The sequence below is a fragment of the Sminthopsis crassicaudata genome, chromosome 2 (genome assembly GCF_048593235.1).
Source record: "Sminthopsis crassicaudata isolate SCR6 chromosome 2, ASM4859323v1, whole genome shotgun sequence".
Classification (NCBI taxonomy): Eukaryota; Metazoa; Chordata; class Mammalia; order Dasyuromorphia; family Dasyuridae; genus Sminthopsis; species Sminthopsis crassicaudata.
The window spans coordinates 37,122,184-37,141,807 of record NC_133618.1 but is presented as its reverse complement, the minus strand read 5'-3'; the positions used below and the strand labels follow the sequence as shown (position 1 = coordinate 37,141,807).

Below are 19,624 nucleotides of genomic sequence, written 5' to 3'. Positions count from 1 at the left end.
ACATTGTCTACATAATAGGAAATAATATCTTTTTAAAAATTTAATAGTTTTTATTTACCAGATATATCCATGGGTAATTTTCCAACATTGACAATTGCCAAAACTTTTGTTCTAATTTTCCCCTCCCCCTCCCAGATGGCAGGTTGACCAATACATGTTAAATATGCTAAAGTATAAATTAAATAACAACATATGTATACATGTCCAAACAGTTGTTTTGCTGTACAAAAAGAATCAGACTTTGAAATAGTGTACAATTAGCCTGTGAAGGAAATCCAAAATGCAGGCGGACAAAAACAGAGGGATTGGAATTCTATGTAGTGGTTCATAGTCATCTCCCAGAGTTCTTTCTCTAGGTGTAGCTGATTCAGTTCATTACTGCTCTATTGGAACTGATTTGGCTCATCTCATTGTTGGAGAGGGCCCACATCCATCAGAATACATCCTCATACAGTATTGTTGTTGAAGTATATAATGATCTCCTGGTTCTGCTCATTTCACTCAGCATCAGTTCATGTAAGTCTCTCCAGGCCTTTCTGAAATCATCCTGCTGGTCATTTTTTTTTAATTTAGAATTTTTTTCCCCACAGTATATATGCATGAGTAATTTTTTTTATAATATTATCCCTTGTATTCATTTTTCCAAATTATCCCCCCCTCCTTCCACTCCCTCCCCCCCATGACAGGCAATCCCATACATTTTACATGTGTTACAATATAACCTAGATACAATATAAGTGTGTAAATACCATTTTCTTGTTGCACATTAAGTATTAGATTCCGAAGGTATAAGTAACCTGGGTAGATAGACAGTAGTGCTAACAGTTTACATTCACTTCCCTGTGTTCCATCTCTGGGTGTAGGTTATTTCTGTCCATCATTGATCAACTGGAAGTGAGTTGGATCTTCTTTATGTTGAAGATATCCACTTCCATCAGAATACATCTTCATACAGCACTGAAGTGTACAGTGATCTTCTGGTTCTATTCATTTCACTCCTGCTGGTCATTTTTTACAGAACAATAATATTCCATAATATTAATATACCACAATTTATTCAGCCATTCTCCAATTGATGGGCACCCACTCAGTTTCCAGTTTCTGGCCACTACAAAGAGGGCTGCCACAAACATTCTTGTACATACAGGTCCCTTTACCTTCTTTAAGATCTCTTTGGGATATAAGCCCAGTAGTAACACTGCTGGGTCAAAGTAAGGATTTGTTTTTAAGGAAATACATTATGTCTTTACTGTAACATCTGAAAACTTTACAACTAAAAGGGCTTATTGCTCAGACTCCTCCCTTAGAATTCACGGTGCATAAGTTCCAGCTTGGAGACTGGGTCCTGGTTCAGACATGGAAGGAGGACAAGCTGACGTCTACTTGGGAAGGACTGTTCCAGATCCTCCTGACATCAGATACAGCAATGCTACACAAGAAAGAGAGTGGACTCAGCATACCAGAATAAAAGACCAGTGGAGACTCTGAGGGTGTGGACTTCCAAACTGAATCCAGAGAACAAGCTGAGACAAACATTGAAAAGGAACTGATGAACTGCGTATGTAAAATATTGATAGTGGTATTGATCTGGGGTACCTGGTTGGGGCATTGCCTAAATCAAATGGTTCAGGGCCATGGATGGGAAAGAGTAAGTGTGACTTTTACTTGATGAAGAACTTACAGCACATATTGATCAGAGACTATTAACTAAAGTAGATCAAGCCCATTAGGTCTCAGTTTCAGCTTCTCCAGAGTCATGAGATTTTAGATAAGACCTGTACTACATCCCATTGTCCAATGTGGCTGAAAAGGCTGTATATCACCTTGTCTACTACATTCCACTGACCAACTAGGGGAACAGCAGACTTATGTGACCAATCACAACATATAGAGGGCAGGATTTTGGAGGTTCTTTGCCTGAAATGTATAAAAGCTGTAAGCATTTTCAAGGTTCTGGCCCTTTCCTGTTGAGAATTTTGGCTCACAGACCAGGATGGGGCCCGCCTCTTGAGATTCTAATAAATAATTCTGCTTTCTATGAGTGATCTCTGAATAGTCAATTTGGGTAGGTCTTCTTGTCCCAAACAATATGGACTGGTTGAAGGAATCTAAGGGGTTTAACTTAAAGAACATCTTGGATCAGAAAAGACTAGAATAGTCCTTGAAGGTCTATCATCTAAAGGAGGAAATCACCACTATTCTGCTCATTTCCAGAAGGAGTCCAAGAACGAGGTAGAAATTATAAAAAGAAAGACTTTGAGTTCAAGGAATAACATCTTGTGAAATCTGAGCTCTCCAGAAATATAAGTCACTCAGATTGCTCTTCCCACTACACATCTTTGGGGCAGCAAAGTGTTGCAATGAATAGAACACTGGCCTTGAAATCATCTTCATGAGTTCAAATCTAGCCTCACTTACCAAGTAGCTGTGGACTTAGGCAACTCAAGCCAGCTTGCCTCAGTTTTCTCATATTTAAATAAGGTAGAGAAAGATGTGGCTAATATTTTTTGCAAAGAAAACTCCAAACAATGTCATAAACAGTCAGAAATGAACACACAAAAATACAAGTGGAGACCACCTGTAAGTTATGTTGTAAATGGGATATATGCTGAAGAACCTTCTAATAATCAGATTTTGTATTATCATTGTCACTGGGATGGCCAAGTCTAATAGAAAGATAGAAACATTCAAAAGCAGCAATCATGGGTCTGGAAATATTGTAGTAAGTAAAAAAAAATCAAAATTAAATATTATTTCACAGGAACTATGCTTGGTACTGACAACACAAATATGAAAGTGAGACAAGTCCTGCCTTCAATGAGTTCATAGTCTACTAGGAGAGATATGAAACATTCAAGAGAAGTAAGTACAAAAGAAATGAGGAAATGATTGAGGGAGAGAGGCACAAATCAGGGAATAGGATATATTTACCATTTTTACTACTTCATTGTTTATGGTACCCTTTATCAAAATCTGTTTTTCTTCTTTATCTCTTTTAATAAGATCTATTTTTATTTTTGCTTTATCTAAGACCAGAATTGCTATCCCTGCTTTTTTTTTTTTAATTTCAGCTAGACAATAATAAATTTTATTCAAACCTTTTACCTTTAATTTGTATGTTTATCTTTATGTCAGATATGTTTCTTACAAACAATATATTGTAGGATTTTATTTTTTAATCCACTCTTGCTATTTGCTTCTATTTACTGGGAGAGTTCATCCCATTCACATTCACAATTATGATTACTAGTTCTCTATTTCCCTCCATCCTATTTTGTCTCTTGTATATACTTTGGTTCTCCCGTTCCACCTATCTTATCTTGTTTTTTATTTTTTTCTCCCAACTACTAATTTATCTGATATCACCCTTCCCCCTTAGCTTGATAGTTTTTTTAATCCACTCCATCCCTTACCTTTTCTTCTGTCAACTTTTCCTCCTTTTTTCTCACTTTTTCCCCTAGTATTTCTGCTCTCCCTTCTAGCCTGCCTCTCCCTCCCATTTCTTTCCCTTTCTCCTCCTACTTCTTTATAGGGTTAGATAAATTTCTATACTTAACTGAATGATTAAATGATTCCTTCTTAGAACTAAAACTAATGAGGTCAAGCTTCAAACAATGCTCATCCCCCTCTCTTCTTTTCCACAATTGTCATAGGTCTTTTACACCTCTTCATGTGATCTAGTTGTCCCATTATACCACACTTTTCCTCTTTTTCCAGTACAGACCTTTCCCCACCATTTAATGTCTTTTTCTTTGACTTGATCACATCAGAGTTCTTTCATAAGCATACCCTGGGACCATGTACTTCCCCCCCTGTGACAGATAACAGTTCTCAAGAGTTACAGATATTGTTTTTCCATCTAGTGCTATGAATGGCTTAAACTTTACATAATATATATTTTCCCCTTCTTTACCTTTCTATGCTTCTCTTGTGTGCTGTGGTCGTAGATTAAATTTTCTGTTTAATTCCGTTATTTTTAATAGAAATGATTGAAAGTCTTACTTTATTAAACCTCCCCTGAAAGAAGATGCTCAGTCTAGCTGGGTAGTTAATTCTTGGTTGTAACCCCAAGTCCAACCTTCTGGAATATGGTATTCCAGGCCCTCTGATCCTTTATTCTAGAAGCTGCCTAATCTATTATAGCTGCTTGAACCCATGAAGTTATTTTCATTATTATATTTCATTATAAAATATTATAAAATAAAATTCATTATAAAAATAAATAGCACTGAAAAAATTCCTATCTAATATGGGTCCTATTGAATCAATTGAGGGTTCCTGCTGATTGAAAGCTTTATCACTTTCTTTACTTGATTTCTCTCCAGTATGAACTATCTGATGTTTCTTAAAAGTTTGAGATGTATTTTTTAAAGTTTTTTTTTTATTTTCAAAACATATACATGGATAACTTTTCAACATTGACTCTTGTCAAAACAAAACCTTACAAAACCTTGTATTCCATATTTTCCCCTCCTTCCCCACATCCCTTCCTTACATGGCAAGTAATCCAAAATATGTTAAACATGTTAAAATATGTTAAACTCAATATATGTACATATATATACTAATTTTGCTGCATACACAAAAAAAAATCAGACCAAAAAGGGAAAAAAATGAGAAAAAAATGTAAGCAAACAACAAAGAATGAAATTGCTAAGTTGTGATCCACACTCAGTTTCCCCAGTCCTCTCTCTGGGTGTAGATGGCTCTCTTCCTAACAAGGTCATTGGAACTGGCCTCAATGAAATGTATAAGAAAGTTTTCTCATTTTCATTACATTCAAACTTTGGATATTGATTACAATCTGCTTCAACATCACAGTCCATTCAAAGGATTTCCTTCATATGAATTGATGTCTTTTAAAGTTTCTCTACCTGTTATAAAAGTTATTCCACATTCCTTGCATTTTTAGGGTCTCTCTTCAAAATGAATTTTCTTGTGTAAATGAAGGTTTCCCATATATATGAAGGCTTTTCCATATTCATTACATTTATATTTTCACATCAGTGTAAGCTTTCTTATGTCTTTTCAGATGTGCTTTATAGTTGAAGGTTTTTCCACAATCATTACATTTATAGGGGTTTTTCTCCAGTATGAATTTTCTCATGTCTATTAAGGTATTCCTTGTGTTTGAAGGCTTTTCTTTTTTTTTTCTTTTTTTTTTTTTTTTTTTTTTTTAACATTTATAGGGTTCACTGCAGTATGGATTTTTTTGTGTCTCATTAAATTTGTGTCTCCTTTAAAGGTGAAGGCTTTCCCACATTCATTATGTTTATAGAGTTTCTCTTTATATGTTTTTCCTCCAAATTTTTCTGATGAACAGCTAAGTCTGAATTGTAGCTGGAAGGCTTATCACATTCACCAAATTTAGATTTCATACCAGCATGACAGAATGCTAAGACAGAAATTGATGTGGAAGGTTTTGTCACATTCATTAATTCTATGAGGTTCTCCTTGAGAAGCGTACTTTCCCAGACAAGTTATGTGGCTTCATTCAATTAAAGATCTTGGTCAAATCACCCCCTACTGATCTTTTGAGGGTGGCCCCGAACCCTTCATGGGGTTTCCATACTCTGGGAATGAATTTTTTTCTTCAATTTTTTCTTCAATTGGAGATCTCTGTCTGATAGTCCTTTATAGATTAGCCTAGACAGCTCCCAGCCCCAGGCCAAATTTTGCTCATAAAACAGGGACCTGTCAAATGCAACTTTGTCAAATTCCTCATTAGTAATTTGCTCCCTAAAAAAGCCTCCTTCTTAGTGAACAATAAAAAATCCTTTTTTGGTCACAAATCTGGGGGCTCATCAATTCTTTCACATTAGACCTGTGTCTCCAAACAGAGGGGATCTCTCCGCCTATTCCCTTGATTTAGCCAAACCTAAAATATTGTTTATGATGAATGTATCCAAAAATCCACCACTGAAAATATCAAATCATGTACTACCTTGGCATAGGTTGGATTTTTTTTGCTACTAATCTCATTATCATAGCATTGATTAAAATTTCAATTCCAAATTAATGGAATAGTTCTGATTAGAACCATATTCAATTTATAGCCTAAAATTCCATTTACACCCAATTAACATTTTAGATCCACCAAATCAATGTTTCCCAAAATTTTGAATATAAAGTATGTGATTGGATTGTAAGGCTGGAGAAACTGAGGAAAAATAGAGATTAGAGAGTTTTTAGCATATTTTATTTGAGAGGGAGAGAGTGTGCTGGGACCAAAAGAATCCATTATTTTGATCTCAGAGCTGAATGAGACTTTTGTTTCCAAGAATCCAGCCTCGAATGTGGGATTCCAGAGATTCTTTATAAGGTTTTGATGACTAAGAAGAACAATGACAGAATGGGGGGAGGCACTGGACATTCTGATAAACTGAGAAGGTTTGGAGTCATGATATCAAAGATAGGCCTTTCTTCTTATCTGGATCAAACATCCTGATGATTAGGAGGGAGGAGTGGTGTTGGAACTAGGGGGATTGAGGCAGAACAATTCAAGGAACTGAGGCAAAATAATTAGAGAAACTGAAGCAGAACAATTCAGGGAAACTGAGGCAGGACAATTAGGGAAATTCAGACAGGACCATAAAAGGAAACAGGCACAAGAGGATGAATCTTCTTTTGAAAAGACAAGAAAAAAATTCAAACCATGACTTTTCCCAACCATACTCTTATTGAAATAATACTAATTAGTGAAATAAAACATAAAATGTGAAAAACAATCAAAACCAGACAAACTAGAAACCAAATTTCTATTAAAGTTTAGGAAATACATGGACTTTTGCAAAGCAATGATACATGGCCTAAAAGGGTAAGAGACCCTGCTGATGAGCTCTCAGGCAGAGGCAGGCTGGTGCAAATATTAAGATACCCTTGTCTAGTTCAAGCCTCTAACTTTACAAATGAGGAACCTGAGGCCCAGAAAAGGTTGAATAAGTTGCCCTAAGTGAGGAACACAATAAGTCAGAGAGTCAGGATTCACCCCACTTCTTCTGATCACCACAGCCTTACCACCATTAATCACTGAATGGACATTGCCTCAGTCAAACTGAGACCTGTTAAAGATGATAACTTAAGATGTCCTCCTGTGTCCAGGGCTAATTACAGACATCCTGATCTAAATCTGGCCATTGGACCCAGATGGTTCTGGAGAACAAAGGAAGGCTGCTAACCTTGCACAGCCTTCCCTCACTCAAGTCTAATTGATTTTCCTGTCAGGGAATCCCCTGCCTGAGGTAATTCATCTTCAGGAATGAAGGACAAGCAATAATCTTGTTATGAGGACGATTCTCCCTAGGATGTGGAAAATTTTACTTTCTTTCCCCATAACAGGGATAGTGACACCCAGAGGACAAGGCAGCCAAGACTTGAAACTCTCTCTTCTTCCCTTCCTCCTTATCCTTCCCCAGACAAAGCCAAGGTTAGAGTACCAGCTGAGATGTGTAATAGGAAGGTTGAAAATTATCCTCATATATAATTGGAAAAAAATAAAATATAACTAAGTGGGGGGGAAGAGAAGATTAAAAATTATCTTTAATTAGAAAACTGAGATAATGATAAGAGCTAGTATTTATGATCTGGACTTTAAATGAGTTTATTTGGCCCCAATTACAAAGATAATAAAACAAGGAGAACTTGTCTGATTTGCATAGAATAATGTGAAACTGGAGTTTACTTGGCTTTCTAATCTATACTGTGTTTAACCTCTGAGATTATCTAGATATCTTGAAACAACTTTTGCCCAGAAGTGTCAATATCTCAAACTACTCCCCTTTCAATCTTGTTTCCTAACTCCTCCATGTCCACTGGTTATATAAGATTGTTCTCCCAAATCTAATTGCTCAATCAGTATGACTGCCCTAAGGTATTATATCAACTTGAGCCAGTGAAGATATTTTCATGTAAAATAAAATGTGCTTGCTATTTGAAAGCTTTCTCGAATTCTTTACCCTTATATTTCTCACCAGAATGCATTATTATTATTTTTTAAGCATTTTTTTTTTTGGAGGCTGGGGTTGTGACTTGCCCAGGGTCCCAGCTAGGAAGTGTTAAGTGTCTGAGACCACATTTGAACTCGGGTCCTCCTGAATTCAGGGCTGGTGCTCTATCCACTATGCCACCTAGCTGACCCTAGAATGCATTATTTGATATCCGTTATGGTTTGAACTATACAAGAAAGTTTTCTCAATTTCTCATTTTTTATTTTGCAAAGTTTGGATTTCAGCCATAATCTGCTTCAACATCAGTACATTCAAAGGATTTCCCTCAAGGAATTTGTTTGTTTCTATACACTTAAACAGTTTTCCATATTCCTTGAATTTTTAAGGTTTCTCTCCAACATGAAATCTTTTATGTAAATTAAGGTGTTCCTTACATTTGAAGGCTTTTCCACATTCATTACATATATATATCAAGTTTCATATCAGTATGAGTTTCCTTATGTCTATAAAAATGTTCCTTTTACTTTGAAGGCTTTTCCACATTCATTACATAGATAGTTTCATATCAATTATGACTTTTCCTATGTGAATTAAGACTTCCTTTCTCCCTGAAGGCTTTTCCACATTCATTACATTTAAATGGTTTCTCTCCAGTATGAATTCTCATATGTGAATTAAGGCCTGCCTTGTCCCTGAAGGCTTTTCCACATTCATTACATTTAAAGGGTTTCTCTCCAGTATGAATTCTCTTATGTGAATTAAGGCCTCCCTTTTGCTGGTAGGCTTTTCCACATTCATTACATTTAAAGGGTTTCTCTCCAGTATGAACACTCTTATGTGAATTAAGGCCTGCCTTCTGGCGGTAAGCTTTTCCACATTCATTACATTTAAAGGGTTTCTCTCCAGTATGAATTCTCTTATGTGAATTAAGGCTTCCCTTCTGGCGGAAGGCTTTCCCACATTCATTACATTTAAAGGGCTTCTGTCCAGTATGAATTACCTCATGTATATCAAGCCTTCCCTTAAACATAAAGGCTTTCCCACATTCTTTACATATATATGGTTTCTCTCCAGTATGAATTTTCTTATGCATATTCAGGTAATACTTCTGAGTAAAGGCTTTTCCACATTCATTACATTTATAGGGTTTCTCTCCAGTATGAATATTTTTATGCATATTAAGGTGATACTTTTGAGTGAAGGCTTTTCCGCATTCATCACATATATAGGGTTTCTCTCCAGTATGAATTCTCTTGTGTATAATCAGGGGTCCTTTGAGTTTGAAGGCTCTCCCACATTCATTACATTTATAAGGCATTTGTTCAGAATGAGTTACCTCATGTATATCAAGGATTCCCTTAAACATGAAGGCTTTTCCACATTCTTTACATATAAATGGTTTCTCTCCAGTATGAATTTTCTCATGCCTCTTAAGGTGATCCATCCGAGTGAAGGCTTTTCCACATTCATTACATTTATAGGGATTCTCTCCACTATGAGTTGTTCCATGTACAACAAGGCTTCTTTTCAACCTGAAGGTTTCTCCACATTCATTACATTTATAAGGTTTCTCTCCAGTATGAATTCGCTCATGTCTATTAAAGGATGCTTTGTCCTTATAAGCTTTTCCACATTCATTACATTTATAGGGTTTCATTCCAGTATGAATTTTCTTGTGTTTATTAAAGGTTTCCTTAAGGATGAAAGTTTTCCCACATTCATTACATTTATAGGGTTTCTCTTTAGAAGGAAGTCTATTATGTTGAGAAAGATACCCCCTCTGCCTAAAAGTTTTGCTACCATTATTATACTGTTTAATAGGCTTTTCTTTTTGAAGACTTTTCTGCCGAACACTACCATATTCACCAAATTTATGAGCTTTCACTCTAGCATGAATTCCTCCCTGTACACTAAAGCCTGAATTGATGTGGAAGGTTTTGCCATGTTCATTAATTCTATGAAGTTCTCCTTGAGAACACACTCTATGGTAATGATTCAGTTTTGAGTAGTAATGGAAAAGCTTCTTGTACTTATTAAATTTACAAAAATTCTTTACCACGGAAATTCTGCTACATGATGTTTTGTTATGCTTAATTACTAGCTTCATGGACTGTCTTTCCAGGTTGTTTATCTGCCTTTCTAATTCAGTGTAATAATTCCAAGCTTCTCCCAATTTAGATTTGTAGAAATCATCCTTTACAAGTCTCTCGATGGATGTCTCATCGGTAGTAATATATTGTTTTGGAGCTGACTCCTTGTTTTCACATTCTCTTTTTGCAACAGGAGAATCTGAAAGGAACACAAAGAAGTGTCACCATCCACTGCTCAATGTTGTGGGGAAAAGAAAACTATTTGATGCTCAATTCTAGATTCAGTTACCTCCATTAGGAAGAAGGGCGACTGAATTGGACAAGGTAGAAAGATCAAGAGGGAGCTGAAGCCCAAAAACAGGTGACGGGAAAGTAACAGAACTGCATAAGACATCGAAAATGCTTAAATTTTCAGAGAGGAAAAACAATAATTCGAAAACCATAGATATTACATTATAAGCTGATCTCTAATAACACTGAGGAGATAATGACTGAAGTGGTGATTTTATAGATATAACCCAATTCCTAGATGAAGAAACTCCCTATAGAAAGTTGCTAACTTCTATCAAAGTCATAGTTTGAGAGCTGCTGAGACCCTTGAGCAACGATGTGTTACTACCATAGTGTATAGACTCATCTTCCTGAGTTCAATTGGGTCTCAGACACATTCTAACTTAGGTCCCTGCCCCAGTTTCCCCATCTGTAACATGAGCTGGAGAAAGAAATGGTAGACCATTTCAGGATCTCCACCAAGAAAAACTCAACAAGATCACAAAGTGTTGGACAGAACTCAAGACCTCAATAGAAAAGGAGCATTGAGAGGTGAAGTGAATAGTCCAATGTCATATGTAGTAAGTGTTAGAGGCAGGCTCTGAATCCAGGTCTGCTAACTGGGAAGCTGGTGCTCTTTACATTTGATAACACTTCAAATCCTTGGAGCATGATTTCATATCTTATATTTCCCTACATTAAGAAAATCCCTAAATTTTTTACATAGAAGGCCAAATAGTGCGTTTACCATGGGGAAGTTATACATATCCCCAGGCCTTATTCTAAAATGGGAACAATAGAAACATCATATATACCAAATGCTGGTTAAACAATAGTAAACGTCTTAGTAGATTAATAGTTATAATTATTATTAAAATCATTATTTTTATTACATAAATATATATAATTATTATTAAATGACCTTAAAGATAATTTTCCATGAAGCAGTGGAAAGAAACAGTACAAATTAAAGGTGAGAAAGGAAAGTAGGAAGTGGATAAAGGTAGAGATGGCATCTTTATAGAATCTGTCACTATAGAAAAGAATGAGACAAATTGAAAGAAAGATAAAATCAGCAACAAGATACAGCCGTGGTTTGATTTTTAAAAATAAAGTCAGGCTTAATTATACTTGAAAATTCTTTTCCCTTTATTTCTCAGAAAAGACTCTTCAAAGAAAAAAAAATGATCTAATGATTTAAGAAAAGAAAACAGTCAAAAGAAATAAAGTATAGAACCTAACATACAGATAGAAGGCTAAGCATGATCAAGAAAATTACAGCTTTTTCTGAGAATAGAGAGAAATACAAGGGCAGATTTGCTAGAACAACATTTCTTGAGAGAAAAGGTGAGGTTACAGGAGGAGTGCAGGAAGGACAACCACAGCTCCTCTCCTCAGGCCTGTGTACCTTGAAAGAGAGCTCCAGGCCCAACATTACCAAGGCAACTCACTCTAATGATCCAGTCAAGCTCCTGCTGGCAGTGAGTCTGGTCTCTGCCTAGATTTCTGGGTCAGGGGTTTTCAGCTGCATCTTACCCTTTTTAAGCCCCTCTGAGGCATTTCTGGGCAGATTCATATCTCAGAGGAGTTTGCCATTTCCTTCTCCACATCATGTCACAGATGAGACCCACAGGGTTAAGGAACCTGTCCAGGGTCTCACTGCTGGGAAGTGTCTGAGATCAGACTGGAACTCAGAACCCTGAGGCTCTTTCAGTCCAGGGTTGGTTCTTGGAGGACTGCACCCCCTGCCCGCCTAGTTATTACTCACCCTCAGAAATGCATCTGGAGTCTTCTTCCCTTAATAGCCAGGAGTCTTCATGTCTCTCCAGCCGAGAAATCACAGCTGGTTTAGTTACTGAAAAACCTGCTCAAGGAGAAATAAGTGGGAAGTGCTGAGAACACAGAGACACCTCAGACCTTAGTCCTGGTCTCTCTCTAAAGAAAAGGGGCAGGTCTGAAAATGCCAGTGGAGAAGCATCAATGACCCCTCAAGGAAATTTCCCTCAGCAAATGTGAGGAAAGGGACAGAATCTTTGGTGCAGACACAGAACAGATCAGGTCACATTCACCCACTCCTAGTATACAGGGAGAAGTCTTTCTTTTTCTGCCCTGAGGCTCTATGGAGAACCTGAAGCCTGGCTGAGCAGAGAGTGTGGAAGGAGAGCCTGCAAGGCTGCAGAATGAAGCTGTGGATTTCCAGCTGGACAAAGAAAGAGTTTTTGTCTGGGAAGAGCAACAACTGCTCAAAAACTGCTCAAAGGTCTGAGGGCATCTCTATGTAAAGGTATTTGTGTGACTCTCCATCCCTGTCCAGCAAACTAAAATTCAGCGAAGCTCCTCAGCCACCTACAGTCATGGACAGATGGAATCCTCTGACCTTGCAGTGGCTCACACATGATGCTCTCCCTGCCATCTCTGCAGGTCACGATGAGATGCTCCTCCAAATCTGGTATGTCTTGCACTTTGCTCTTCAACATTTGAAACCCTAGTTTCTTTCACAACTTAGCCAAGGGACAGCCACCTCTGGAATGAGGCTTTTCCTTATCCCCCTACATGCTATTGCCATCTTCTTAGAGATGACTTCTTCTGTACTGAAATCTAGATTCTGGGTGTCTCTCTGAATAGTACAGAAGCTCCATGAGGGCTCCATGAGTCACTTAGTGACTATCATAGTTCCTAGTACTCAGTCATAGTTGAATGAATGATAATTGGATAACTGAAAAGAAGTTAGCTTACCAAGGGAGACAAAGTTCTCATAGTTCTCCAGCATCACATCCCTGTACATATCCTTCTGGCCAGGATCCAAATAGCTCCATTCTTCCTGGGTGAATTCCACAGCAACATCTTGGAATGTCACTAATTTCTGAAACATCAGCATACTTTATATTGAAAGATAAAGGAAACTCTACTAATGGAGGGTGGGGAGGAAGGGAAGGAGACACTTGGAATCCAAAATGTAACCAAAAAATGAAATTGTTTGTTTTTTTAAACTTTATTTCCTTTTAAGTTTTTAATATAATACTTTTGTTTTTCAAAATGTATGTAATTTCAACATTTACCCCTGCCAAATCTTGTGTTCCAAATTTTTTCCCTCCCTATGCACTTTCCTCCTTCCACGGACAGCAAATAATCCAATATAGGTTAAACATGTACAATTGTTCTAAACATATTTCTACCTTTATCATGCTATGAAAGAAAAACCAGAGGAAACAGGGGGAAAAATGAGGGAGAAAAAAAAAAGAAGCAAATAAACAAAAAAAAGGTGAAAATACTATGCTTTAATTCACATCCAGTTTCCATAGTCCTTTCTCTAGATGCAGATGGCTCCCTCCATCACATGTCCACTGGAACTGTCTTAAATCACCTACCTGATGAAAGAGCCAAGTCCATCCCAATTGATCATGTCTTGTTGCTGTGTACAATGTTCTCTTGGTAATACTCACCTCACTTGACATAATGTCATACAAGTCTTTCTAGGCTTTTCTGAATTCAGTCTGTTCAATATATTGTACTGAATAATATTCCATTACATTAATATACAATTTATTCAGCAAGTCATTTTCCAGCTCTTGCCATTACAAAAATTTTTACACATGTGATTTCTTTTCCCAATTCTATTATTTCCCAAATCTATAAAACCTAATCTACTCCACTGATGGAAGACTCTATTTCTGAGCCAGTCACAACTGGTTTTGCTAATCACTGCTTTATACTAGAATCAGTCCTGGCACAGCTCAGCCAGTTTCCGTTGCATTTTATTTTTCATTAATTCCCTAAAATTCTTCCAGAAGAATTTTGTCATTTATTTTAGCTCTGTAAAACCATTTTGTGGCGGGTCAGATTGTCCTCGGGAAGGCCTGCTGACACTCCATCATGCCCAGCTTTCTTCTTCTCTCCCCTGGTCTCTCCAGGATGCTAGAAAAACATTCTGGCTGTGCCATAGTTATCTCTGACAATTGCTGCACGGCTGGCCTGTTTTCCCTTCCCATAACACATGATCACCAAAGACACCTAAAATCCTGTTCTTCTATGTTCAGCAATTTTTGACATGGAATCTTTTCACATCTACCCCAGGCCTCTAAATTGTACTCTGTGTGAAATTAATGTGTAATTCTTTGGAGACTGTTGCACTCCCAATCTTTCTGACCTATAACAACACTGGCAGAATGCCTAGTATTAAAAACACAGAATGCTGCTTCCCCAGGAAGCCTTGGGATCATCCAAGGAACTCTATAATTTCCTGAAGATAATCCAGTTTGCTCCCTTTCTCCTGTTCAATTTAGCCATCTATGTGTCCTCCAGGTACCTCCTGATGGGCCAACTAAGCTCCTTCTCCAATGCTGGTAGAAATCTGGACAACAGACACTCTTCATGTTCTTGATATTTCCCAAGAGGATAAAAATACTACTCTTGTGGTACTTCCTGACACCACTTACTGCTAACTCCTTTGGGTAATTATAGACTTCTCTCAAGAGATTTTTGGGGTTGGAGGAAAGCAGCACAATTTCTTATGCAAAAAGCAGCACATCCAGACCCTCACCAGTCAATCCCTTGGACTATATGCTAGGTTTCCTCCATCATAGCAAAGATCACTGGCAAATATCCATATTTATGATCAGAACATTAATGAACAGGATTATTTGCAATGCTGTACCTATCAAGAAATCTTGAATTATTTTGATATAAATACTCCTTGTACAAGTGATAGTAAGTCACCATTCTCCTGAATGAAAACTGTTCTTTTAATCAACAAACACTAAGTGCAGTGGGATCTTGTTTCCTGTACTTTTCAGTTACCTGTGAAACTGGAAAGGTGTGACCTTTTGTCAAATACTGACAGTGAAAATCCACTTGTTTCTTACAAATACTCTGATTGAAGACTTCTTCAATTATAAAGAGACAACTCTCATAAAGATGGACAGAAACTCATTTATAGAGAGAGGACTTTCATATAGTATGGCAGAAACTAACACAACACCATATATCAAGATAAGGTCACAATGGAATCATGTTTTAGACATAAAGAGCGATATTGTAAATAAAATAGAAGAATATAGGATCGTTTACCTCTCAGATCCGTGGAGGTGGAAGGAATTTGTGACCAAAGAAGAACTAGAGATCATTATTGATCACAAAATAGATTATTTTGATTAATTTAAAAAGATTTTGTACAAACAAAACTAATGCAATGGGACAGCTAGGTGGTGCAGTAGATAGAGCACCAGCCTTGAACTCAGGAGGACCGGAGTTCAAATCTGGTCTGAGACACTTAACACTCCTAGCTGTGTGACCCTGGGCAAGTCACTTAACCCCAGCCTCAAAAAAACAAAAAACAAAAAAAAAAAAAAACTAATGCAGATGGAATTAGAAGGGAATCAATAAACTGGGAAGGCATTTTTACATTCAAAGGTTCTGATAAAGGCCTCATTTCTAAAATATCTAGGGAATTACCTCATAAGAATTCAAGCCATTTTCTAAATCATAAATGGTCAAAGGATATGAACGGACAATTTTCAGATGAAGAAGTTGAAACAATTTCTACTTATATGTAAAGGTGCTCCAAATCACTATTGATCAGAGAAATGCAAATTAAGATAACTGTGAGGAACCATTATACACCTGTCAGATTGGCTAAGATGACAGGAAAAGATAATGATGAATATTGGAGGGGATGTGGGAAAACTGGGACAGTGATGCATTGTTGGTGAAGTTGTGAACCTATCCAACCATTCTGGAGAGCAGTTTGGATCTATACTCAAAAAGTTATCAAAGTGTGCATACTCTTTGACTCAGCAGTGTTTCTACTGGGCTTATATCCCAAAGAGAACTTAAAGGAAGGAAAGGGACCCACATATGCAAAACAGTTTGTGGCAGCCGTTTGTGTAGTGGCTAGAAACTGGAAAATGAATAGATGTCCATCAATTGGAGAATGATTGGGTAAATTATGGTATATGAAGGTTATGGAATATTATTGCTCTGTAAGAAATGACCAGCAGGAGGAATACAGAGAGGCTTGGAGAGACTTACATCAACTGATGCTGAGTGAAATGAGCAGAACCAGGAGATCATTGTACACAGCAACAAGATTATACAATGATTAATTCTGATGGATGTGGCTCTCTTCAACAATGAGATGATTCAAACCCGTTCCAATTGTTCAGTGATGAAGGAAGCCATTTACACCCAGAAAGAGGCCTGTGGAAACTGAGGGTGGACCACAACATAGCATTTTCACTTTTTCTATTGATGTTTGCTTGTATTTTGTTTTCTTTTTCAGATTTTTTTCCCCTCTTGATTCAGTTTTTTTGTGTGTGCAACAAGATAACTGTATAAATATGTATATGTATTTGGATTTAACAACTATTTTAACATATTAACATGTATTGGACTATCTACCATCTAGGGGAGAGGATGGAGGGAAGGAGGGAAAAATTTGGAACACAAGGTTTTACAAGGGTTGAAAAATTACCCATGCATATGCTTTGTAAATAAAAAGTTTTAATACATTTAAAAAAAATTAAAAAAGAAATGGCAAATATTGGAGAGGCTAGCAATACTAACAAAGTCACTGTTGGTGGAAGCTGTTAAAAAAAAAGGCACACACACATACATACCTATACACACATACACACATAGAAATATGTATATATATGTGTGTGTATATGTATAGTTATATATATATGTATATCTATACATATATAAATGCATACCACACACATATATACATAATTGTCCTGTGATGAAATGTAAAGAGTATCCACTTGATCTCAGAAAGAACCAGGATATCTGGGTTCAAATTCTAACTGTGATACCTATTAGTTGTCAGTTTCTCAGCTCCAAATGTTCACAGTGAAAATTGGACAATCAGTTCTCATGACCCACTTTGGGTTGACAGCAGCACCCTTCTACTTATAACCCTTCTCTGTCTAGCAAGTTTCCAAAAACATAATTAATTAATACATGATAATAAAGAGTAGCCCAGAATATACAGTGTTGGGGGTATGAGTTGTGAAATGTAAAATGTAACATTGTTACTTTTATAACATTGTATGGAAGCAACTGTCTCATGCCATGTGGTTTCATTTAATGCATTTTCATTATGATTATATTTTTTGAGTCTTCCTCAGCATGTTTAGCTCTTGTACAAGGCCTACGCACAGAAGGTTTAATAAATATCGGCTGATGAATATGGGAAAATATTTAGAAGAACTGCACATGATTCTTCTAACTTTTTAACCTACATCAGATTGCTTGCTGTTTGTAGGAGGGGGAAGGTAAGGGGGAGGGAGAGAAATCTGAGCACAAGGTTTTGCAAAGGTAAATGCTGAAAATTATCTCTGCATGTATTTGGAAAAACAAACAAAATAAAGAGCTATTAAAAAATAAATTTAAAAAAAAGATTTCATAATGATAGGAGAGGAAGCATGCAGTAAGTCACAGACTGATTGTGCTCCTCTGTGTCCTGTAATATCACCAAATTTGGCTTCACTTAACACTCCAAGCCCCTGCACCACTGCATTTCACTTCCACTTAACAAGTCTGGGGAGACGGCCCCCCAAATTTCAGCTTTTGTCCCATAGACCCCCTTCTGTTTAGGGACCTCCAACCATCTTTTCAAAAGATTTAAGAAATTAAATTAAAATTAATAGAATTAAAATAATAGGGAATGATGAGTTCTGATGGTGTCTTGTACCAAGAGAAAGTAAAGAACTGGTCTCTGCAGCAAGCAGGGAGAGAGCACTGATGGAGATCAGCGCAGCTCCACGGCCCCAACCGCTGGGAGGCGCTGCTCACACCCATCCTGTGTAGAGGCCTCAGGCCATGCCCCAACAGAAATCCCAGTCCTGGTCCTGACTTTATTTTCCCTATAAAATCTACTTCCGGGCCCTCCCAAGGCTGCGGCCTTCCTTGGCTGTCAGACCTCCAGGCCACTCCCTTCCCCTCCCCCTACATCAAGTGGTTTCTACCCTAACTCCACTATGTTTCCCATCCCCCCTACAGTTGAGGGACTAAGTCCCTTTCAGGATTTAGGCTCCCAGCCCAGGCCACGCCCCTTTATGGGGTGCTCCCTTTCTAGTGGGTAACTATGAGGAACTTGTCTTCCCCTCCCCCACTCCATTCACATTTACCATTCCCGGCGTCTATGGAATACCTTTATTTTGTGTATAAATATACAGACTTGTCCTCATTAAATCTACATTTGAATGGTCATTATGCATTCTTCACATGACCCAACCCCAACTTTTGGGGCCTTCCATCAAAATATTTTGGTCCTCAAAGCACATTAAGGGAGCAGAATAAGAAGCCGGAGTCCTGGGGGTGCCTTTCTCGCTCCCCCAGCTCCGCCCCGTCTCTCCAGTTGGGCTGTCCCACTCTAGAACGCTCCCGCCCACTGTCACTCACCCACGTGGCGAACATGTCTCCCCAACATTCTCTTAAGGCAGCAGAAAGAGCTGAAAATAGACATCTCAACTGCGCCTGCTCAGAGACAGCATGGCCTAGCATCATAATCCGAAATGCGTCTCCTCGCTTCGGGAAATGTAGTCCTGCGGCTGGCGCGCAAGCGCACTAGCTATTTCAAGTCACCAGGCCTAAAAGGGACTTTGGTTAAAGTCCCTACTGCTGGGATTAGGCGGCGGGGTGAGGGGCGCTAACCGAGGCGCTCTCTGCCCTCAAGGCATTTCTTCTGTGGGGAGCTGGATGGGAGAGGAAAAGCCGGACGGAGAAGTGACTGTAAGATATCTGCTAAATAAATACCCAATTCATCCGCAACAATTGCTAGAAACTCCGTGTGCACGCTCTAAGCGCTCTGTCGGGCAAAAAATGACGTCATAGGATGCTCCACTCCTAGACAGCCCCCGTCCTAGCGCGCACGTATACATACTGTGCTTTTCCCTGCCCAGCGCACTGCGGCTGCGGCCGCGATCTAGATCAGTCCAGAGCTGGAGCGGATCTCCGGGGCCTCTGCCCAGCTTCTCCTGGGGCACGTGCGCAAGCTGAGGCACAAGGTGTGTCTGTGGGTGGGAGACTTGTTCGTCACTGCCCGGGTACGATAACCCTCAGAACCTCTAAAACTCAGACCGGCAAGAGATGGAGTCAGGTGTAATCATCACCCAATCATTAGGCACTGATTGTATGCCAAATGACAGAGCTATTGGGAATATCAAATATAATATTATATGTGATCTTTTTAACAATCCAAATAATGTCAGAATTCTAGTCATGTCCGTGCATTCCTACTCTTTAATGTACTTGGTCTGAAGTGGGGAAGACTCATATTCCCGAGTTCCCATCTGGTCTCAGATAATTTCTGGCTGT

The 19,624-nt window shown here is 38.1% G+C and overlaps 1 protein-coding gene across 7 annotated transcripts; it reads right to left on the bottom strand.

Moving 5' to 3' along the window:
• Positions 1 to 7,575: 7,575 nt before the first annotated feature.
• On the bottom strand, positions 7,576 to 19,157 carry LOC141554171 (zinc finger protein 527-like). Of its 7 annotated transcripts, none has more exons than XM_074285790.1 (5): positions 18,710 to 19,157; positions 13,043 to 13,169; positions 12,075 to 12,170; positions 8,478 to 10,235; positions 7,576 to 8,388 (listed from the first exon to the last, which is right to left on the bottom strand). In XM_074285790.1, the coding sequence occupies exons 1-4, from the start codon at positions 18,812 to 18,814 to the stop codon at positions 8,512 to 8,514; spliced, it is 2,052 nt and encodes a 683-aa protein (XP_074141891.1). In that variant the 5' UTR covers positions 18,815 to 19,157; the 3' UTR covers positions 7,576 to 8,388; positions 8,478 to 8,511. The 7 variants fall into 7 exon arrangements, with proteins under 7 accessions (XP_074141891.1, XP_074141894.1, XP_074141895.1 ...); XM_074285793.1 differs by having other exon boundaries at positions 7,576 to 8,449; positions 9,468 to 10,235; XM_074285794.1 differs by having other exon boundaries at positions 7,576 to 8,442; positions 9,468 to 10,235.
• Between the last annotated feature and the right edge of the window lie 467 nt (positions 19,158 to 19,624).